Below are 24,161 nucleotides of genomic sequence, written 5' to 3' on the forward strand. Positions count from 1 at the left end.
GGCGGGGAGCGCCTGGAGCATCGCTCCCTGCTCCCTCCTCCCCCGCTCGGCCCTCCCTCCTCCGTCTCGCCGCCAAGGCGGGCGCGGGCCGGCTCCTCCTCCGGCAGCTGCGGGCGTTGGCAGCGGCGCAGGCGGTGGTTCCGTCCGCGCCCAGCCCGCGGGAGCTGCCCGAGCCGCACGGCCCCGGCATGTTCCAGCTCCTGCGAAGCCTCCTGTTGCCAGCGGCCGCCTGTGACGGGAGCCGGGATGGCGACTCGCGCTACGCCAACCTCTTCAGGAAGCTGGACCTCAACGAAGATGGGAGGGTGGATATCGCCGAGCTCCAGACGGGCCTCCGGGCCATGGGCATCCCCCTGGGAAAAGAGGCGGAGGAGGTAAGAGCGGGCGGGGGGCGCGGCGGCCCTTCCCCGCTCTGCGGCCGCTGCGCCCCGGCGCTGCCTCCCGGAGGAGCGGCCTCCACCCGGCACCCCGCAGCCGTGGGGAGGGCGAGGCGCGGCCCGGCCGCCCCGCCGCGCTGCCCGCCCCGGGAGGGATGGGGCGCTGCCCGCCTGGGTGTGCCGCGGTGGCCCCGGAGCCGAGGCGGCGCGTCGGGGGCTGCTCCAGAGCCGGGAGCCGCACCCGGGGGCTCTGGGCCGCCCTGCGTGCAGTCGGCCTCGGGCCTGCCTTCTTCCCGAGCGGGGACTCCGGGGGCTGCGTCGTGCAGGGCTCAGCCTTGTAAGTGAAGGTCCCGAGTGCCAGCGCTGTTAGCAGCACGGCTGTCGGCGCTTCTGTTGCCAGCTGGGCATGGCGGGTTTATTCATCGTGTTTCGATTCTTGACTTCCTTTGATTCTTCTTTGCATGATATTTGGTAGCATATTCCTCCTCCAGCATGATGAAGGACGGTAACTTACAGCTTTTGTTTGTTACTATGTGTGTTACATAATATAGGTCAGGATAAAGTAAGGCTTGCTTTGGGCAGCCAGTAAGTAAATCCCTGTAACAGCAGGTTGCAATATTAGCTCTAGTCTTTGAAGCTAGGGCTCCATGAATACATGGACATCCGAACGATTCTTCTTGGTGTGGGCAGTGTTTGATACCAAGGCCGTTCTATTTAAAAACGCACACTTGTAACAGCAGCCATCAAACCACAAAACAGACAGCACACTCCCTTTGGGCTGTGGATTCTGCAGTGATCAGGTTGGACTGTTAAATTTGTTTGTCCCCTGTTATCACTTTTGTGACCTCACGAGTCAGTAAAACTTGAGTCATCAAGCATTCCAGTGGAATGCAGAGTTACATTAGCAAATCTGACCTGGAGCTGGAAGAGAAACTTCTCTTTTCTAGTTGTTTTCAGTAATGCCCGGGGATCAGAATACAAAATTTAATACACAACTCTGTGTTCATTTGTGTGATAAGGCAAGTTTGTGCTAAAAAGGCATGCACAGGCTCAGTTAGACTGACCAGGTACAGCTGAGATCTGTGCTGGAGCTGTTACTGTAACAGCCCTGTGTTTCTGTATAAAGAATAGTTAGATGGCATTCCAAACCTGTACTAGCTGTTTCATACTCTCTGAAAGAGGCTCAAGCAAGTGAACTTAAGTTTTTACTGCAGTGTTAAGAGATATTTTTGGGTCAATAATTCCATTTCAGTGACCTTATACTAATTGTGGGGCACTCTGCCAATTCTTTCCCATGGTCTCATTATTTTGTCTCTATTTTACTTCTTTTTGGTATATTTAATCCTCTGTCTCATATACTTAAGAGAAAAGTATCCAGTGGGCCTCTTGAGTTGAATGATGCTTGTGTGAGAGTATATATGACAGCGTGCTTTCACTTCAATATTGCTTCTGTTCAAAATAATCTTTAAAATAATTATGTTTTGTGTTGTCAGCTTGTGGTATATAAAGGAGAGATGGTTTGGCCTGTTTGCTTATCCGTGAGTTGTCAGTATTGAGAGCATGCTAGCTGCGAACTTCAGTCACACATTATATACACTTTGTTGAAAACAATTTGGGGTTTTTACTTATATTGAACAACAGGAACAGGTGACCAGTTAATTTTCTGGCGTTTAATGAGAGTGGTCTTCCCACATAATTCACTGAGACATGAGTGGTGTGTTTCTTAAGTTTTGGGCAACTTAGAATTGAAGTTCCAAGTTCTTTCTCAAGATCACTGTGATGCCTTGCATTAGTAGTGCAGATCTGAGTGTCTGTCAAATGCTTCTCGGTTGCTACAGGATAAACTGGAAGTGAAACCCACGAAATCAACAGAGATAAGCCTGACTTACCTGGGTGTAATGGAGAGCCGGAACAGGCTGCCTTAGTTGCTTTAGAAACAAAAGTAAACAAAATAAAGCCATGAGTCATGTTGCATATTTGAGAGGGGTGGGCGAATTGTTGGAGTGCACTCAAACTTCGATATGCTCACTGTTTTAAATTTAATGATGGGAATGGTTTGAACTAGAAACTAGACTGATTATCTGTAATTTAATAACTGGTCCAGCTTCTTTCCTGTCTTTATATAGGTCATCTGCTTCCTGTACTTTCTTGCAGCTCAAAGCTGCCTTCTCCCACTCTGCTTCTCTTCAAGCCCTAAAGTGATGTTGCATTCAGTAAGATGTCTTTTTAGTACTTGGCAAAAAGGTATTTTATTAATGAAGTCAGATATTAAGTCATCATATTTGTGCTTGGAGAGGCAGAAGTAGTCTTATAATTACCAATAGCTAATGAGTCAAGAAATGAGATTAGGAAATGTTACACCACGTGGCCAAGTGTGAGCTACTGGACTGCTCAGCCATGCCAGCGTGGTGGCACTGAGGGGTGGGCAGATATTGGGGTATCCTGAAGCAGAGCGGTCTTCGGTGCCTTGTGGCTGGGTTGGGGTCTCAGGCCTTGCACTGTTGTTATGTTCTAGGTGCAGGTCTGGGTTAGGTTTCAAAAAATACTCTTGCAGGGCTGGCTTCTGTTACGTGGAATGAAATCCATGTACCTGGGAGTGTTGGTCACTGTACTTCTGGAGGACACAGCTGCTTTCTGGTTTACTCCTGGTGAGGGACCGTGTTAGAGTTACCATGTTTCACTTTAAAGTCAGTTGGTTCATTTAAGTTGTCATCTTCACGGTATTAATTAGTGTTTGTGCTGCTACTATTACTTTCCTCTTTTCTCTTGAAATGTAATTCCTTTCTAGAAGGAATATCCATGTCTTTAAAAGATACAAGGCTGCAATCCGTTTGAGTAATGGACTACTGGTGTACTCTTTTTGTTTCATCTTTCATCAGATGTCTTGGCAGTTTTATGAATGTTTAATATATGATGAGACACTCTTTTGGGTGAAGTAACGTTGTAGATATGAGAATTGATGTGAAACCATGTGGTAAGCTTTGGAGGTAGGTTGCATGTCCCTCTAAGGAAGAATCATTTTTCCCCACAGCCAGACATCATAGCACAACGTGACAGAAGCTCCTGACTTTGTGTTCTACTTGACCTGCCTCCTGTCAGTATCTGACAGACAAAAGTAAACCACTGGAAAATCCAAAACGTGTGCTGCTTAGAGACTGCCAGCATGACTCCTGTGTTATATTGTAGAATATTACCTGCCAGGAATGGCTAACTTTGCAAAGCTTTACAAAAGATTCCTGACATAATATATCAACATGTAAGAAGGAGGAATTCAGTGTGGTGATGGTATCAAATGGTGCTCTACAAGCGACATAAACAACTATTGTACAGTCACTTTGATTAGCAGAGTTGTCCAGTAGAGACACAAAATAAATGCTGGGATCAGATCTCAAATGATCTCATCCTGTGTCTTCAGAATGCTGTGAGTCTCTTAGGCGGGAGAACCGTAAATGGTGCGAGTGGTTATATGAAGTACTATTTTTGTTCAGCCTTCTGTTGCAATCAGTCCTTACAGTAAACCTGTAGGAGGCAAACCCCGTATTTCAAGCTTCAGTTTGCAGCAGGAACAGCCAGGCGTTCAAATTCAGGTGCTATTTATACATGGAGTCCTAGAGCTAGGAGCAGAAAGATGTTATTGAAATTAGTAACTACATTCTGGAAACAATATAATGATCTTATTTGGACTGACTGTCAGGTTTCAACAGAGGTCTTTGGCTACATTAAGGCTCCTTTAGATGAAGAAACACTGTGATGAGACAATCCTGTGTGGTGGAAACAGGGCCCAATGGGACTAAATTCTCAGCAATCAGAATATGGTCTGTTTAGAGTAATCCACTGTGTTTACGAAAATTTTATTCCAACAAACTCTAAAAATACTCAGAACACTTGAAGTGTGTTGCTGCATTTAAACCAAAGAAAATTCAGAATTCTGCCAGGTGAGGCCGGCCCTGCGCTGTGTGACAGTGACGTGTCTGGGTGCCAGAGGGCGGGTGAGAAGGGGCCAGGTGTGGGTTGGTTCCTTCTGTGCTTTTCTCTGGCCTCTCAAAACTACCCCTAGGTAGTGTTTTCAGGGCTTGAAACTTGTCATCGCTGTTCTTAGTCCAGAAAGCACATACTTGTTTGGTGACTGAGCTAAACATGCCCTTGAATATTTCTCCACTGTTTTATTAAGATTTTTGTGCTTTTCTTAATTGTGGTAACTTCCCTTACATGGCAAAATTAGAAGGTTAGTAGAGCAAGTTAATTGAAACCTCTTCATTATGTTGTAGTTTGGCTAGAAACATACAAAAAGCATTGTCAGCAACTTCTTAGGAGAGGCACGGTCATTTTCAATCACTTATCTGCTCTTAGAAATTATATATGATATGCAGATTCACGGTCTCGTAAGTTCCAGGACTTTCATGTCCGTATGTCATTCTTTATGTGAAATTAAGTTTTCTCTCACCTTAACAGTATACCAAAAACTGGTATAGGAGAGTAGACGGGTATCTTCAACTTTTTACCAAAACAGATGTCACATTGCATGATTGTGGAAATCTGGAACTACTAAGTTCCTTTAAACTTTTCAGGTCATAATAGGTGTTACGATTATGGCTGATTATGGTAACTTAATAGTGAAATACCACAAACAGTAATATATCCAAGTTCATTTGTAAGCAAACATATGCATCATCATTTCATTTCAACGTGTACAACTTCAGCAGCTTTGAACTGATACGTGCTGTAGTCTCCAAGCCTCCATATGAAAAAGGAAGATGAGCATGTTTGTTTTCATAACACTTTAAACATCCAAGGAGATTAAATGAATTTTTTTAATACTAACTTGATAGGTTTTTTCCTGAACAGCAGCAGGGTAAAGCAAATGATTAATTCTTCCTCTTGTTTCTGCAAAGTACAAGAATGCCAGGCACCAAATATGGGCACTCCCACCTCTGGAAGATCTCTTAACTGCATGTTGAAATGCTTTGCTAAATCCCTGTCTTGAGATGCAGTGTGTCCCAGGTACACAAACAAGGTAAACTGGTAAATCTTTTAAGATAACTGTAAGGTGGAGATGCCTCTGTAGCAGAATAGTCTTATTTAATGGAAAAAGTCAGCCTACCAAGTATGTTAAAAGTCAAAAATACCATTGTAACTTGCAAGGAATGATGAATGAAGGTACAAAGGGACAGTTTGCATCTCCCATTTATGCCATTGCAGATTCTTGGAATCTAATTCATAGCTATGAGTTGAGAGAGTTTATCCAGGTCCTGAGAGAGCAGCTTCTGCAGGGCAGATTGAAAATTCACAGCTTGAATCTCTTCCTTTTTAGGCTCATTTTATAGAGATTCTGTTACCTGAAATAGAGCAGTGAGAAGGCCACTGCTAGCGCTTTCTTGTTGCCAGGAAGAGAGGTGCTTTGGGCAGCTTCAGCAACATCTCTGCTGCTGCCAGGGTGCAAGTTCATGTCTCTGTGCAGCAGGTTTAAGGAGCCTGCCTGGGTACTGTTTGCATGTTGGTAGTATCCCCTGGGAGGGAAGTGCATAAACACGAATGCAGCATTTGAACAAGTTAGGAGGTCTTTGGAGGCAGTGCAAATTACTGTTTTGTTCCAGATGCAGTGTTGTGTTGGATTTGTGGAGGTTAAGTGGCAGTCTGGTTCCTTAGTGTGTTATGTGGACTCACTGGCTGGGATATGCTGTGTGGACACGTCCTCAGGCTCTTTTCCTTTAAGCTGGATTTATCTCCCAACTGATGCACTTTGACAAGAGTGACTTTAATAACCCAAAAATCAGTAGTAAAGATTATCATTGTGTGTCATAAATTTGCGTAGCCTTGGCAAATATAGATAAGAAAAGGACCTCATCAGTTTTTAGTATTGTAGGATACATATCCAGTAAACAGAGTGGAGTTGTGTATGCTTGAGCTGTGACTGAATTTGGCTTCCAATAAGATTACAGTCTAATAACTTAAAATTGTGGAATGCAGAGCTATGTGAGTGACTGGCACTAATTATTTTGGAGGTGAAGGGGGAAAGAATAGAAGAAGGGGTTATTATGATTTGTTTTATATATATATATATATATATATATATATATAGTACCTCTAGTTTTAAAAGAAAATGTGAAATTTGTCAATGTTTGAAGACATGATGCAGTTCTTACTGTGGTGCTGGTGTTTTTTCTATGCAGTATTTGTAACTGTGCCCTTTGGAACTCTAGTCATAGATTACAGAACAATGAATTGTTAATTGCACCAATTATGTGTCTTTAAGTTGTGGGTTGTTTTTTTTTTTTTTTTTAACTTGTGTCTTGTAGATAGCATGATAGGAAGCCAGAAACACCCAGTAACTTCTTGCTGGATCACTTCCTTCAAAAAATATTCTTTACATTCTTTTAATTAGCTGAAATAACAAGCTAAGAATAGATCAGGGGTGTCAAACTCATTTTCCCCGGGGGGCACATGTAACTCCTACATTTATACAGTACTAAAATTACATTCGGCCCTTGGAAGGTAACGGCGAGGCTGATGTGCCCCCCGGGGAAAATGAGTTTTTGACACCCCTGGAATAGATGATCGGTAATCGTGCGTACTGAGCAGCCGCGCCTTTCACGCACAATTCGGTTTTGTAACCAGAACATGAAGGCTTATGCACAATACACAAATGATACAAAGAAAGATAAAAATTAAACTGTGAATTCAAAATAAAAGTCTGCATAGAAGCACTAAAATTTGTTGTGTCTTGCATTCTCTGTCTTTACATTGTAGCTCTGAATGTGTTAAAGTTCATAATTTTGGCACAGAGTAATCCAATAACTCATCAGGTCACTTAGAGAGTGTCAGGATTTATATAAAGCCTGTCTGTAAGTTTTCTGAGATTTTTTTTTTTTTAACAGACTTGCTGGCTTATGTTTCCACACCAAATACAGAGGACTTCTGGAGGAGCAGGAATTCAATACTGCAACATGATTTATATAATGCAGCAATTTAAAAATAAAATTCTTCAGTGTTTCAGTCTACTTGTGGCCTTTTGGATTGGCGTTGCTTCGCTGGGCAGAACTTTGAAAGGAGCTGTATTAACAAAATATACAGCAGAAAAAAAGAACAGAAGTAGCAGAATTCAAAAAAAAAAAAAGAGAGAAAAGAAGGCAACAGCAGTGTCATGACCAAATAAGTCAGAACAGGAGTATTGTGGACAGTACGTGTGAAGGCCTGTAGCATTAAAAGGAAAGATCACCTAAACTATCTTCCCATATCTATGAGTAGTTTGCAGTTATTTACGTGGTCACCATTTCATTTTATCCAGTGAATTATCTTTATTGCTTGGGGTTAAAGTTTTTAGACAATGAAAGGAGAAATGGCACACCTTGAAAAATAAACGTTTTCCTCTTTGGGCTGTAACGTGAGGTGATCCCACAGTAAGTCTGTAGCAAGAAAAGGCAGGTTTTATGTGGCAGGCACACTGGATATTGTTTCCCAGGACTTCCAAGCGAGGACTGGCACCTGGTTTTGTTCCTGCTCTATTGTAAGCACTGTTTTAAAGTGCATCCAGTTCTCCTCCATCAGAGAAGCTGGTGAACCAGGGAGTGGCACAGTGGCAAGTGGTTGTAACTATGCAAAATCTGGGAGTACAGTAAAGGCAGAACAGCAGAGTTGGGTTCCTTGTTGAACTGAAGTGAGGGTGATCGAATGTTGGAACAGGTTGCCTGGGGAGGCTGTGGAATCTCTACCATTGGAAGTGTTCAAGACTCAGTTGGATGTGGGCCTGTGCAACCTGATCTAATCAGATGTGCTTTGAGCAGGGGTTGTACTTTTGATGGTCTCCAGAGGTCCCTTCCAGCCTGAATTATTTGATGCTGTGGATGGCGGTTTGTACCTGTGGGTTAATGTGCCACAGAATCGAGTATGTGTCTTGCTGCTGGCTTTGCTCGTGAAGTATATAACCCCCCAACGAGGGAGTTTCTACCCTCCAAGAGGAAGGGAAGCTCCTTTCAGCATTCCTGTTTGTTCCACAAACTTGCTAATTACTGGTTTTAATCTGAAACTTTAACACCTACATAACTAGTACATTTCACAGACAGCAAGAGGCTTTGGTTTGTATGGGCCTTTAGGTTTGTAATGTGAGAAAAATGCATGTGCCTCCTGAGGAAAAGCACACGTTTTTGTTCCCTCTTGCTTCTGTTCTGCTGCACTGAGGGTGACTGAGACTGGCTTCAAGTCTGGAAAATAACTGTAGAAACAGAAGTAGGGAATGGAGAGTATGTTTGTGCTTATCCTTTTCTAGTTGAAGCAATATAAAATCCGCTCATTTGGCAGATGAAATGAAAGGTGCCCCCCTTCACGCACGCTAATTGCCAGCTCTCTAAACCTCCTAGGAATTTCCGTTCTGTGGCTCACGCCGTCCTCAGCAGTGGGGGTATTGTAAGTGGAATTTATTTGAAGTTTTGTCACATCTGTGAGCCAAAACAACACTTCCCTTGTTCTACTTTTTTGTCGGTGCAGTTCCGATAGCAGTTGGGAATAGAAAAAAATTTTCATTGATCAGAACTCACTCACAGTGTGTGTGTGACTGCCACATAAATTACCTCTGCTCAGTAGGTCGTGGGGCTCTAGCAGGGCACTCGGATCCTGCAGTATGAGCTGTCATGCATGGAGTGCAAAATGGGTTGAGATTGCAGTGTCTTCGAGGGGGGACTCTTTTCTGCCTAGAGTAATTTTTAATGGTGGGTTTTTGTCTGGGTTTTCTTTATTTTTTTGTTTCTTGTTTGTTTTTTGAATGCTTAATCTATTAGCCTTTATTAATTTCTCGCTAGAAGGTTGTGATCAGGAATGCATCCATAAGCTTCAATAAGCTTAAACTATTCTTTCCGTAATGGGAAATTCTGAACAGCCCTAACCATGTTGGCAAGGCCGTGAAACTGAATTGATGAGTATATTTTTGTTGACAGGTTATTAATAGAAATGACAGTCAAGCCGGATTTTTGACTATCATAAGAACACTGTTTTTCTAAGCTGACACCAAACACCTTTACCTGAGTATGCAGTAAGTTGAGTTGATTTTATTGTGCATAACTTCCTGTATTATGGGAGGTAAATAATTTGCTGCTTATTTCACTGTGGAATACCACATCATCTTCCTCCCTTCCATTGAGGAATCTATGGTAATCTTGTGAATTTTGGTTTTTTGGGTTTAAACATTAAAGTACATTTATTTTAGTAGAGGGATAGGAAAGATAAAGGAGGCATCATAAACGTATTCAGACGTCTTTGATTATTTTCAGATGCCTGCAGCAAACAGACCAGAGTTTTCAGCTTCCTGTATGTTTAGTTTCTGAAGGCTAGAAGTTGTTGGACTTTGGTCTTTTCAGGACTTCTAATTATAGTGGAGTAAATAAAATGATTAAAACCAGATTTTGCAGATTAGAACAGCCATGCAAATCTTGTTGAGAGTTACTGTATTCAGAAACAACCATTGTGCAAGGCAGTCTGCAAAACAGAAGATATTTGGAAGAATTTTTGGCGCGTGTTTACGTGTACCCCAAAGTGCTCTAAAACTTATCAGGGCTTTGCCTTTGAAGACGAGGCTCAGCAGTTACATTGTGATGCTTGCAGGGGGGGGCTGCTGTCATTTCCCTTTTTTAATAAGTATGTTTTCACACACAAAGATGGTAAAGCATTCTGGCCCTTTGCTGCTGGAGAGGCGTTCGCCTGGGCTGTGTTGCAGACTGGTTTCCTGCAGTGCTGGCAATGGTACACCAGGCGTTCAACTCACATTTAGTTTTGCATGTGGGTGTTTCTTACCTGCAGGACAGTTAGTAGGAAACGCATGCAGACATGGAAGGTAATTGCGCTTCTGTTTGTTACAAGGCTGTTGTTGTTTGCTTGTTTTCAGTTTGAAGCACAAAGCCCTGTCTTCTCAAACCCTGGGGGGCAGAAATGCCAGTCAGGCGAGACCTTTGTATTTTTTGTTGTCGGCAGTTAAATAGTTAATTGCTATTTATATTTTTATCTTTATAATTCATAATTAATAGACCACTGGATTAAAGAGCATAGTTAAGACTACATTTGCTTAATTTTACTGACATATTGCCGAATTTAATGTATAACCAGGAAAGCCACAGGCTTCAAGTTGTTCTCTTTCACGATTTTGTCCTGTCCTTCACCTCCTCCTCTACAAATTATTTGATACCTGTAGGTATAACATGCCAGTGCTAGTAAGAAACCTTAACATCTTTGAATAGTAAAGTTATATAAATAAGAAATAATACTTTCTTAAATTTATCTTTACTGTTGAACGTTTTCTCCTGTGAAAATACTGAGTGTGTTAAATTCTGAACACAAAACGTAGCTCTGAAGTGCATGCTCAGGTGTTTTTCTGATTTGACTCCCAAAGTGACCAATATGATTATTTTCTTAAAGCCAGGGCTGCCATGCTGCTGTCACTTTGCTTTGTGATCGGTAATTTGGAAAAGTCAAATGTTGAATTTTCTCTCAACAGAAAATTTTTAAAGCTGGAGATACGAACCAGGATGGACAGCTGGATTTTGAAGAATTTATGCAGTATCTTAAAGATCATGAGAAAAAGATGAAACTGGCGTTTAAGAGCCTGGACAAAAACAATGATGGTATGCCTTGATTTATTTTATTACTTCAAATGTCTGAAGAAACTATGCATTAAAAGTTGTCTTCATTTATATTCTTTGTCAAACTGGAGACAAAAAGTTGTGAATATGGAACCCCTATTTCTTTTCCTTAATAGGATCAAAATTATAGTTTATTATTGGTTGAAACAATAAATTATTACAGTCTTTTTTCTTTTTATTATTTTCCAGGTCTATTGATCTGGGGCTCTTTGTTCCCCAGACAGAGAAACTATAAGGAAGTTTCTAAGTATCTATTACAGAGAAAATAGTTTTTAACTGATTTGAATGTTTGCATCTCATTTGGTTGCGTGGTTTTAATGTACTTATCTTCACTCAGTTCTTGTAACAAAATACATCAGCTGTGTTTAAATTATCTTTGCTAAGTGTTTTAATTATGTATCATCTTTCTTTTAATGTTTCAAGGAAAAATTGAAGCGTCAGAAGTTGTCCAGTCCCTTAAGATATTGGGTATAAACATTTCTGAAAAACAGGCAGAAAAGATCCTGCAAAGGTCGGGAATTATTATTTCTTAAAGTATTTTAAGCTTCTTTCTATTGTTAATTATTACATTTTTATAATTCAGAGAACAGTATAAACGCCGATACAACTTCGAAGGTGTTGGTACCTTCAATGATGTCTTTATAGGAGTTCTCACATGTTCTATCTGTTCTTGCATGATAGTAAGCCTAGTCACTATCTGAACGTCTGATTCTGGAGGAGAATATTCTCATTTCCCTGTGAATATTGTTAATAGAATGAAGCATTAGATTATGTTTTTAAATGGAATATGCCAGATTCACTTGGATAAGAAAATCATAGTATTGAAGGCCATGGCACTTTCAGCCTTGAAGTCTCCGTGTGGAATTTACAGTTAGTTGCCACTGATGCGATGGCCAATATTTAAAACAAAGCAACAAAACAGAACAAAAACCATCCCTGCTACTATTTCCTTAGCTAGTTTTGTTATATTTCTTTTCAGTATTGATGCTGATGGAACAATGACGGTAGACTGGAATGAGTGGAGAGATCATTTTATGTTTAACCCAGCTGCAGACATTGAAGAAATAATTCGATATTGGAAACATTCCACTGTAAGTTCAGCTTTTCTTTTGGCTTAGTGCAGCTCTTAAGTTCATCTCTGCTGGTTTAATTTGCAATATTGAGTGTAACAGCTTCACAGTTATATTTCGAGCATACCTATATTTAAGTACGATGTGAGTTTCTTCTGAACAAAGAACTTCATCTAAACTTTGCCAATAATTATCAGTAATTCTTAGGAAGAAATCCTTATCTTCTTTTGCAGATACTCCACAGAAAGATAATAACCACAATACTAAATCTTCTTCTTTTCACTTGACAGTACATTCCTATGCTCAGTGCTTTTGATGTGTTGAACCAAATTATGGAAACATTTTGACTGTTTCATAGGTTGAAATTAGTTCAATATTTACATTTATATAGTAATATTATCATTATCATAAAATCACTAGTCTCATTAGTGATTTTCTGTGCACATGTTTTCACACTCTTTTGTGCTATAGAATTTCATTTAAGAGTGAAACGATATACACCAATAGGCTATCCACTGTGCAGATTTTTTTTTTTAAGTTACTATTGAACGGAGCTCTTTCCACCTCAGTGACTGACTTTTAAGAACAAATAATAAGGTAGGTAAACCAATAGTAATCCTGTTTGCTAAATATCCTTCCTGTAGATTATTGTAGTAAAAAGTTAGATAAAGTAGTATAAAGTTAGGTAAAGACAGATGTCTTCGAATGTAGTGAGACCATTTATATCTTCAGGGATTAGTCAGTATTACCATAATAAAAAACAGTTTATGAGATCTGAAAGCTTTGAGTGTTTCACACTGTACAACCTCAATTCAGAAATGCTTGCCAAATGGGAGTTAGCTCCCTGCTTGCTGAAGAAAACACTTGGAGCACTGCTTGAGATCAGATAGTCCTGCTCCCAGCTTACTTAGTGGAGAAAAAATCCGTTTGCTTTAATAAAATGCTTCGTATTACTTTTATTAAACATCTATTTTTTTTTTTTTTGAATTATGGAATGTCATTTTTTATCCCCAAGAAACAATTTTAGAAGTCTCTTAGGATCTTCCAGTGTTGCAGTCAGCTGATGACCCAGTTATCGTAGCAGGCAAAATCCAGCTACACAGCAACACAGCTGGAGTTTCAGATAAGAGCAGATGTGGGACCTCAGATGCCTGGCTGGCATTGACATCTCTTCCAGTTCTGTGTTTATGATAAAATTTTAATTACTGCCAGACTCTTCTAAGCAGCTGCATTGACATAGGATTATTATGAGTTGGTAGCTGTGGTCCCTCATATTTAACTTTTTTTTCTTAGTTGCATTTAAGGCTTGGTAGACCAAGGTTTAAACCCCGGCAGATATGCATAATATCTCTAAGAACATTGACTTTATTTTTCGAGAGTTCTGATTGATTTTTTTTTTTTTTTTTTTTTTTTTAATTACTCCATGTAGTTGTGCAACTGATGACACCTTACTTGGAAACTATGAATTTCAGAAAGATGAAGGGATTTTTCAATTAATCTGTTCTATGTTCAATATCCAGAATAGTGGTTGCTTATCCTGTTTGTTCAGTGGCTCTATCTATAATATGCATTCCACAGTTCTTCTTCCAAATGACCAAGACAGGATTCTGTCTACTTAGCAGATAAGGAACACAGCATAAACTAGGGATGTAGTGTCTACAATCAAAATCAACAGTAGTTAAAAAAAAGTTAACATGCTTTCTGGTCCGTACCTATTAGTTATTAAAACATTCTTGCTTCTTTATAGGTTTAATTTATGCATAATACTGGCTTTGCATTATCTACAGTGTTGGTTTTTTTCTCATATGTCGTGGTCATAAATTACAGGAAGAGCAGAGACTATTTAAGTGATATGTTACATTTTGTAGTCTTATGCCTTGAGTAGCTTCATTGCTAAAGCCTACAGTAATGTTCTTCTTTGATCAAATTGAATGGTAATACAAACGTGCACCTCTTAATGAAATTTCAGACTTTTATGTCTGAAAAAAGTCATTAATGTGTCTTTCAGGGCAATTGATGATAACAGAATTTACGAAGCATTGGTCAAACTTGTCATTTTGCAAGATAATATACAGCAGTTACTGGAAATAGAATATTCTGATATAAAAATGCTACTTAAAATGTATGGAGGGTGGGGGAAGGGGAAATCCCACGTATGTGTGAATAAATTACCGTGAGAGACAAATCTCTTGTTAGCATCCTTAGGAGATTACCAAACTAATCCCAGAAGGCTGTCCGGTGAAAGCCAGACATATAACTGCAACATATAAGCATTTGAGCTTTAGTGCTGGCTGTAAAAGTCTGCTGATCATGACAGAATGTCTTTGTTTGGGCCGTACTCAAGGCAGAAATTTGTCATGATTTTTAATGATGATGGTGCAGTCTTTGACATGGTGGGTCTGCGGTGTTATTACTCAATATCTGCGTAGAAGCCATTAGAAGTTGCTGTTCATTGAATAGCAATAGCAATCCGTAGCAACTTAATTATAGAATGTAAATTAGAGATTTTATTACTTTTTAACTGGCATTTTATTTACATATTCTCAGGAGGTCGGTTAATTTGGAATTAGAACTGTTGATAAAATTGAGATGATGAAACGAGAGCGTTACTTGCATGTCTTTGCTTTGAATTCTAATAGGTTTTGGATATAGGAGATAGTTTGACTGTTCCAGATGAGTTCACAGAGGAAGAGAAAAAGACTGGACAGTGGTGGAAACAGCTGTTGGCAGGAGGAGTGGCTGGTGCTGTCTCTCGAACAGGTACAGCACCCTTAGATCGCCTTAAAGTGATGATGCAGGTAGGTGCAATGTTCAAGAACTTTTTATTTTCCAGCGTATCACTTCAGCTTTTAGAGAACTGTTATGGAAAACTGCTGGCCAAATACAGTATCTAAATTCAGGAGTCTAGTTACGTTTTGACAATTTCCATAATTTGTATTCATAATAATTGTCCTTTCCATAGTCATACTGGCAAAAATGTAAACAAAATATTATAGTACTTGTGCCACTGAAGTAAGGTTTCTTTCAGTAGTGGATGTGGTTTTGCTAGTTGATATATTTAAGCAATTTACTACTTAGGTGATGAGTTTTACAATCTAATTAGAGCAGTGTTGTTTACCGTGGCTTTGTTTTTGTTGGTTTTTTTTTAGGTTCATGGTTCAAAATCCAACAAAATGAATATAGCCAGTGGCTTTAAGCAAATGTTGAAAGAAGGTGGTGTCCGATCCCTCTGGAGGGGTAATGGTGTAAATGTTGTGAAAATAGCTCCTGAAACAGCTATTAAGTTCTGGGCTTATGAACAGGTAGGATGATAAATCAGGAATGAAAATAATGGTAAATAAAGTACTGTATCACTTTTATCGTTCATTATTTGTACTGTTGTATAGGAGTTCTGTCACAATAATTTAAAGTGACTTTCAGGTTTAAAATAGTCTGTTTATTCTGTTAATAGAAACCTGGTATTAGGCAGACTCTCCTGTTATATTATAAGCAGCGTAAACAAGCTAAACCTGTCAGACATGTTAAACTGTCCTCCAGTCTGCACAGCTTTTTATGGAGTACTGCATTAGTATCTACTTTGTTGCTTTGAAGTGACAACAACCAAAACCTTAGCACTTTACGCTAGCTGAACTTATACAGGGTTTTTTTAAGTGAATGGTGCTATGTAAGATGCCCTCAGCCTGGATTTCAGAGTTATATTTACCTCTGAATCAGCTTTAAGCATCATGTTAAGGCCTAATCCTCCTTTAGGAAATGAACTCCATTTCTGGTGTAGTTAAACAATCTTTATTTTTCCTCTGTGGGGCTTGCTGGTGCCTCAAGTAAGGCTAAATGAACGTACTGCACGTCTCTGTACAACTATGAAATAAGAGCAACAAAAAGTCAAGTAAACTTTGGTATGTCTCGAGACCAAACAGCACATTTTGATGCCATAGAGTAACTCAGAGCACATTATTCCTTACTCTTCCTCTGCCTTTCGGGATCTGATGGTGCATCCTTGCATGATGGTGTCTCTGTCTTGAATGAAACAGTATGTGCAGGTCTCTGAGCATCCCTGGGCACGTGTTCGTTGATCTTTCATCCTGTTCTGCAACAGGACCTGCCAAGGGAGCTGCTGCCTCTTTATCTGGGGGCCACAGTCCAGATACCCTTGTGTTGGCTGTTTGTAGAATACCTGACAGTACTGTGGGTCGATGAGGCGTTTAATGTAAAGGAGTCTTGTAGACTGCAATATTTATTGTATTCTTGTGAATCTTTGTCCACAGAGTTGTGAGTATAGTGCTAAGTTTGGGTTAGTAAATGCAACTGTAAATACATGAAAAAGTAAGTACAGCTTGAAAAGATATTTTGTACTGTACTCCTGCCTCTCGTTATAACTCTTGCCTCTCCTAAAAAGCATGCAATGTTTATTTTGTGTGTTTTAACTATACAGTATAAGAAGATACTCACTAAGGATGATGGAAAGTTAGGTACCGTGGAAAGATTTGTGTCTGGTTCTTTGGCTGGAGCAACAGCACAAACCTCTATTTATCCCATGGAGGTAAGGAACAGAGAATCTGCTTCCATTGGAGACTCTGCCAAATGTCTGGTTTATTTCCAAAGTAAAACCCATTTTGCTCTTGAAATTATTGTAGGAATTCCTCTAGATTCCTATAACCTAATTTATTTTTACTTTGGACTTTCAGAGTTTAAGTACTAGGCATTTTAGAATATACTATGTTCTAATTGATAGTTGTGATTTTTCTATATGTTCGGCTGTATAATTTTGTCTAAAGCAATATTTAAATAAAATCCGTTTCAAGGAAGAAATAATCCAAGAATCCCTTTAAAATTAAGTACATATTTAAGCTATTTTCTGAATTGAGCATAAATCTTTTTCCCACTGTGTATGTAAACAAGGAATGTTCTTGTCTGTAGCAGAACCCATGAAGTTCTGTTACATTGTGGTTGGGAGCTGGGTCTGGTTAGAATATCAGTGTGGAGGGAGAATATAACAGCACCAGTTGAGGCAGGGGGATTAACTGCTTGTTCATCTGTAGGACACATTTGTATGTGGTACTACATATGTTGCAGTTTAACTAGTGTCATGCTGTTAACTGCTCTAAGGTAGCTATTTCACATCTTTTTTTTTTCTTTTTTTTTCTTTTTTTTTTTTTAATAGAAGTTAGGATGTGCTTCCTTTATTACTGGTTCCCCAGGAAGTTTATCTTGTGCAAACAACTGGAATGTATGTTGGGCCTGGGATTAAACCAATACCAACATCAGTATTGAAAGTAACAGAAAATGTAACCTAAATACCTTTTTCATAGGGAAGTGTGTCAGTAGGAATAGAACTTAGCTGTTTCCGTTGCTGACAATGATAAAGATATCTTTTTAAATTAGAGCAACTGAATCACAGCTTGAGTACAGAGATGGGTTAAGTTATAGAATAACTGAAATGTTATGTAGATTATCTGGATTATCCTGATCAATTGAGACTGGTGAACTATTCTACAATAAGATGCTCTGATATTCCTAATAAACATATAATGCTGTCCTAGAAGTACTTTTTTCTTTTAGTTAGAAACAACCTAAAAAACAGTGTGCCAGGAAACTCCTAAGGAAGCTGCAGTCCTATGAGGCTTCCAAGTAGGCCAAATTCCTGCTCAGGAAATTCCCTCTGTGGTTTCTTTTGGACACTATTATTCATTTATTTGTCTTAAGATGCTGTATAGACTCATTTGCATTATTAATCATGTGCTGGGTTTCAGCAGTGAGATGCAATCTTTATATCCCTTAACTACCTTTCATAGAGTTGTGCTTTTTTGAAAGATTGTTTTCTTAATATGCTGTTCATGGATCAGAAGTGTGATCTGCTGGTATGTTAATGTTCTCACTTGTTCTTTAGCTAATGCTTCTATTAAATATTGCCTACACTGTTGCCTTCAAATCAATCAAAAATCTGCCTGTTTTAATCAAGAAAAGAAAGCTAAAATGCAATTTTAAAAGGCTATGTTCCATCATATTTTTTTTACTAATTTGTAAGCTAGTGTAGGGTAGTATTGTAGTACTCTGCATTAATAATAAAACCTGAAGAAACCCTCTGCTAAGCAAGCCGTAACAGTAGTCATCACAAAGGAGATTTGAAGTGCAAAAAGCAAAACAGTTCCACACAGTTGAATAAGCAGAGAGGTGCTGTATTTTCATCTGTTTATAAACTACATTAATAAATAGCTATGTAATTAAGACTGCTACTTTTTTTTTTTTTCTAGGTTTTAAAGACCAGGTTGGCTGTGGGTAAAACAGGGCAATATTCTGGGATGTTTGACTGTGCTAAGAAGATCTTAAAAAGAGAAGGTGTAAAGGCCTTTTACAAAGGCTATATTCCTAATATTCTGGGTATAATTCCTTACGCTGGCATTGACCTTGGTGTTTATGAGGTGAGTTTAGATCACTGAACGCATGTAGCTTTTATGAGTTAATTTACAAAAAGGTTAAGTGGTCTTTAGGATACCTGTATCATTAGTTAGATTTGTAATATACTTGTAGTATTAGAGTTGCCTTCAGTTTAAAATAGATAAATGTGAATTTCCACTAGTTTTACTAGAAGTGCACGTTTTTCTTTGTTTGCCCCTCCTGGAAGAGTGTCTGTGCAGATGGGCCTTTACAAGCAACAGGTTGATCCGCTGTGCGAGGCTCCTCTCTTCCACAGTACCAAACAAGACATCTACTTGTAAGGCAGGATTATATAGACCTTGGCAATACAACATGCTTGCATAGTTAAATAGCCCCATTGGCCTGGAACATATCCATTCTATAGCAAATTTGGGCTTTGAAAACCCGATATGTTACCTATTCTGCATTTATGATACTAATAACTTTTTGCTGTTTTATCTGATTTATAATTGGATTATAGTAACCTGAATTCCTTGTGTATCTATGCATGTCACCAGAATTTTTTGTGGTTAACATATAGTTGTGAGGAATTTGAAGTACCACTGTCTCTCCTTTCAAGAGTAACTAGCACCTCTTACATCCATCAGCAACAATTAAAATGTTTTATCTACCTTAGATGCTAGGTTTTCTGTCAAAGTGTGTTAAATAACTCAAGTGCACAGACTAATTTTCTAGTCAAGACAAATCATTCTGTGATACCGTCGTAGTAATTAGAATTGCTTGAGCAAATGTTTTCAAAGCCGTATGGAAGTTCTTTTCTACAGCTTATATCCTTGCTTCTGCATGGGTGATGTGCACAGCTGTGCGAGCTTTTTTTGCACCCTGCGGGGTGTTGAGTTGTGTTGCCCTTCTCCTCCCCTCAAAGTATTAGCGGGTCTAGAACACGAACACTGCTGCTGCTGCTGGATCTTCTAAGGATTTCTCTCCTAGACACTAAGTACTGTAGTCTGGTTCAAGTCCTTACCTGTGTGCTAAGATACCTGTGCATGTAGGACTGGCATAGGGAGACTGGTGCTCTTCAGGATTGATCCCTTAAGATTTGGTATGAATAAAGATGTATTCACTCTTTTGAATGCAGATCTCTTATTATTGAATTTTATATCTTGGCAGCTCTTAAAGAGTACATGGCTAGAACACTACGCGTCAAGCTCTGCCAACCCAGGTGTTTTTGTTCTGTTGGGATGTGGTACTGTGTCCAGCACCTGCGGGCAGTTAGCCAGTTACCCTCTTGCTCTTATCAGAACACGCATGCAGGCTCAAGGTGAGTCCTGTTGTACTGAAAAATGTATCTGTGTGGTCACATCAAAATCGTGTCATTTGGGACAGCTGAAGCAGAGACATGGGAACAAAAAAACCCCACAAACCCAAAAAAAACCCAAAGCAAAACAAAACCAAACCTAAACCACACCTTTGAAAACCAAGGACTTGTGTAGAAAATTCTTCTTGATGTTGGTCCCTTCTCCCTATTACCCCCAACTTTGTTCTTCATCGTACTTAAATGCAACATCGCAGGCACTAGTGCTCTGTGTGCTTCGAGAGCCATGTTCTGTACAAAACTGCCAGACACAAAGCTCCGGTCATAATCTGGGAGCACTTTCCTAAAAGTTAGAATGCTTCCTAAATTTTAGAGGTAGCATGAAAAGGACTTGCGTCATCCTGTGAAGGTAGACAGCAATGTTTGCTCTGGAGGATGTTTCGTAAAGACAGTTTTGTAGCTCAGATTTTTGCCTGGAAGGTTTGTGCACAGATTAAAGATAGGAGCCTAGATTCTCAAAGGAACGTAGGTGGATAATGCTTTTCCATGGGATTTAGACACATGGATATCTCTCAAATGTCTGGGATTAGTCTATTAGGACTCAAGTTTTAGTCAATGGCCCAAGAGGTGATAGTAGGCTCACCACACAAGTGTTTAGTACATGCTTAAGAATTTTAATATTACTAGAACTGTTGTATAACACATTATGTTTTTGTTCTAGCCTCAGTGGAAGGAGCTCCACAGCTTAACATGATCGGTCTCTTTCAAAGAATAATTGCTACAGAGGGCATCCGAGGACTTTATAGGGGTATAGCCCCTAATTTTATGAAAGTGCTTCCAGCTGTCAGCATCAGCTATGTTGTATATGAAAAAATGAAGCAGAATTTGGGAATAGCGTGAAGTGAAGGAAGAAGGTGAGATGCTTCTAATGTTGGAAACATCAGAACAAAAAAGGTTACTCAAGTGATCTGCTCCACAGTTAGAGACAGATCTTTGTGGAGAGGTGTTGAAACTTCTACTTTTGCCCTGAAGGGGGAAGAAACTTTCTTAAATTCTAGTTCACCATTTTTAAACAGATACCTATATTGCACTTTAAAATGTCACTGAGGTTTAAAAAAAAAAAATCAAGAAACTATCTTTAAATCAAAAATATGTTTGCATTTTCATGAAATCATCCGTATTTTACTCAATGTCTTTTTGGTTTTGTATTTGTCTTCTCTAAATGTGTATTTGGCTTGGATCGAACCAAAGGTAGGAGAAGTTGATACTGCCTTGATACTGAATAGATGAAAGCGACTTTTTGTTTTGTCACACTGCCTATACTCAAGCAATTCACAGGCAATATTTTGCACACCTAGAACTTAGCACTTACTATTGTTATTTTTGAAGACTTAATGTTAAGTTCATAAAAAATAGGATCTTGGTTACAGAAAAGGATGGAGAAACACATTAAAATGTAGCCCATCACCTTTAGTCCATCACTTTTATCTTCAGGCTAACCTTTTTTTTTTTTTTCCCCCTTAAAATTATTTAAAGAATAAGAGCCTGAGAAACTGCTGTTCCGTGGTATCAGAATACCTCAAATGGATTTACATGGTATTTGTTAATAAGTGATTTTCCTAACTTGCTTCACTGGACCTGCTTTTCATTGCATTTGTAAATGGTAGCACCATTAACCATGATGAGCTTTGGGTTGCAGCTATGTGTTTTGTAGGATCAAAATATATAGGAACAGAAAAAGCTTGGTTACTAGATCATTCCATACAAGTGCAAGGTACTGTTTAAAAATGGGGTGGACGGTCCAGGATTAAGCTGATAGTGGTTTTAGTACAACCAATAGCAGAGCTCATCACAGCTGCCTTGGAGAGAGAAATGCTTCTCATTTTGGACTCTTCATTCTTTCCCTTACTCGGAGAGCTACAGTCCACTATGCGCGATAGCCAAGAGAGGATTGCATTAATATGTAAAGGTTTTACAGGTTTGTCATGCGAGAGAGATCCTCTTCCCTCACAGTCTTCTGTGCGTGTCGGCTGCATGTGTGAAATTCAGGTAGTAAAATACTGAAGCAGTTTATCCAAGTGACCAAGTGGGGCTGCTGATCTCAGGTGTCCATCAGATGGATGTTAATGAAGTTTGCAAAGCACGCACACAGAACTTGTTGCTTGAGAAACAGCTCCTCCTCAAAACCACCGAAGCAGCACTTCCTCAGTGTAGCAAGTAGGTATTTCCATGTACAAGTACTTCCAAAGTGACTTCCGTTTTTTTGTTTGTTTTTTGGTTTTTTTTTGAGGGATGGGCTGCGGGTAGGGTGGTCCAGCATTTCAGTTGCCTTCAGGCCTGAACACTGACTTAGAGTGACACTTATTGCTGAACTCATTTGTTACTCTTTTTCTGCTTTCTGCAATGTGTGGTGTCTTAATCTTTGTAAATTCGGGATCATCTTTATACTTATGTTGACCTTCTAAAAGCAACAGCTCTTAGACCACTTCCTGAAATTGGATTATTGGAGGAAGAACTTTGTTCCTGTAAGGTCATTAAGGTTTTCCTTTTTTTTTTTTTTTTTTTTTTTTTTTAACACGAATAATTTTAACGTGAATAACTGCCTGAACCTTCCTTGTTCCACATACAGAAGACTATTTGGCCATATTTGTCAGACAGCAATCAGATGTAAATCTGCGTTCAGTGCTTCCATGGCTGGTGTTTATTCTCCGTAAACCCAAGTATAACAACTCCATAAAATTTGTATTACAAAATGGTGTTCCATCAGATTTCAGAAAATGGCAGCCTTGGCTGTGTCTTTTGACCTTCCCTTTAGGGAAGCCTTGGACTTTGCACTTTTTTTTTAAAAAAAACAAAATGGCATTCTATCCAAATCATCTGTATGTACAATGCCTTTCCAATCTGAATGTTTATTGGTTTTGCCAACATTCTTGTATCTTTGTGGGATTTGTGAGATCAGTTCCCGATCGTTTTGTTTGGCTGTGACCAATGAGCAAATGTATTGTGTGTGTGAGATGGGGGGATGACTTCAGCAGTGTCTGTCTTCTGGATCTGCTCCGTTTTTTTAGAGCGTGCAAGTGCCATTCTGAGTATTGAAAATTATAGTAATGATGTTTTCAAATGCTGAAAAGATGAGGTCTTTCCAATGTGATTTTTTTATTATGTGCCTTTATGATGACTGTGTTCATTTGTGTATTCTTTGTCTCTTAAACATATGTTTACCTTTTTAGCTCTATAAAACTACCAGTTTCTAATAAATGTTTGTTTCCTTATCTGGCTGGAGTGTGCTGATGTTGGTTTGTTTTTTTTTTCCATGGCCTGGTAGAAAGATGACACTTCTTTATTGCACTTATATGCATCATACTGTAAAACATGAAGGTAATTTATCTAAAAGTAAGTTTGAGACTAGCCTATGCTTTTTCTACTACATTGATATTTGAAAAACTAGTTTGAGATTATTCGATTATCATCCTGTTTAAAACTCTGTCTCATTGGTTAATGGAAAATCACATAATGTTTAATATACTTCCTTGTTCATTGAACAGTTTAACACCATGATTTGCTTCTGTATTTGCTGCATGATAACTCAATTATAAGTACAAATATATTTGCTTGTGTTCTTAATGTTTATCTTGCTTTGATGTTAATCTTACTTCTTAGGCAAAGGATCAATATAAAAATCTTTTCGAGGTAATTGATTTAATTTACTCTGCATGTGTAGCATGGTTGTCTTACTAAAAGCACGGTCAGTAGCCAGCTTCGACAGCTCCTTACAAGTTTTTCACACCGATCCTTCAAATATTAAAGATAATTACAAATAAATTAGGGAGACTTTTCTTGTCTCTGATTTCCTGCAAGTAATGTTCTTGGCTTTAGAAGTTTGCTTTTAAATAACAGAAGAGGTAGATGCTTGGCGTGTGGCTCCTGACTAAATGAACTAAGTGAAATGTCCTGCCTGTGGACCTGCCTGACATCCCCATGAGTCCTCTGAGGCGCAGGTTGAGATGCCGTCTGTTCCTCACTGTCTCATTTCACACCTCTGAGCTAGCTGCGCTGCTTGCTGTGTGGCAGGACCTGTGGGCAGCTTTTCATTCCCTTGTAATCCCTGAGGGTAAGATAAGGTATGGCAAGAAGTGTGTTGCAGTATGTGATGTTGGCTACACATAAACTACAATATCAAGGTTGCCTTAACCTGCGGCTATTTGCTGTGTAAGGAAGTGTGGTTTTTAAATGCTTCCCCTTCTGATGTCTGAGTGGTCTTGGGGATGGCTCTTAAGGCTCACATTAAAACGAGATACTGATCTAAACTGTATGTTGTGGGGAACATAATTGGTAAAAATGGCATAGTCAACACAAAGAGTGATTTCAGAATATTGGCAGTCTTGCTATGTGAATTATATCT

At 39.3% G+C, this 24,161-nt stretch overlaps 1 protein-coding gene across 1 annotated transcript; it reads left to right on the forward strand.

Moving 5' to 3' along the window:
- The first annotated feature begins 140 nt into the window (after positions 1 to 140).
- SLC25A24 (solute carrier family 25 member 24) lies at positions 141 to 22,997 on the forward strand. Its single transcript, XM_065656090.1, has 10 exons — positions 141 to 374; positions 10,855 to 10,981; positions 11,423 to 11,510; positions 11,979 to 12,090; positions 14,709 to 14,867; positions 15,219 to 15,371; positions 16,502 to 16,609; positions 18,321 to 18,488; positions 19,615 to 19,765; positions 20,481 to 22,997. Exons 1-10 carry the CDS (start codon positions 189 to 191, stop codon positions 20,657 to 20,659), a joined length of 1,431 nt encoding a protein of 476 aa, XP_065512162.1. The 5' UTR covers positions 141 to 188; the 3' UTR covers positions 20,660 to 22,997.
- Positions 22,998 to 24,161: the final 1,164 nt, after the last annotated feature.

Source organism: Caloenas nicobarica, chromosome Z, assembly GCF_036013445.1.
Source record: "Caloenas nicobarica isolate bCalNic1 chromosome Z, bCalNic1.hap1, whole genome shotgun sequence".
Lineage (NCBI taxonomy): Eukaryota > Metazoa > Chordata > Aves > Columbiformes > Columbidae > Caloenas > Caloenas nicobarica.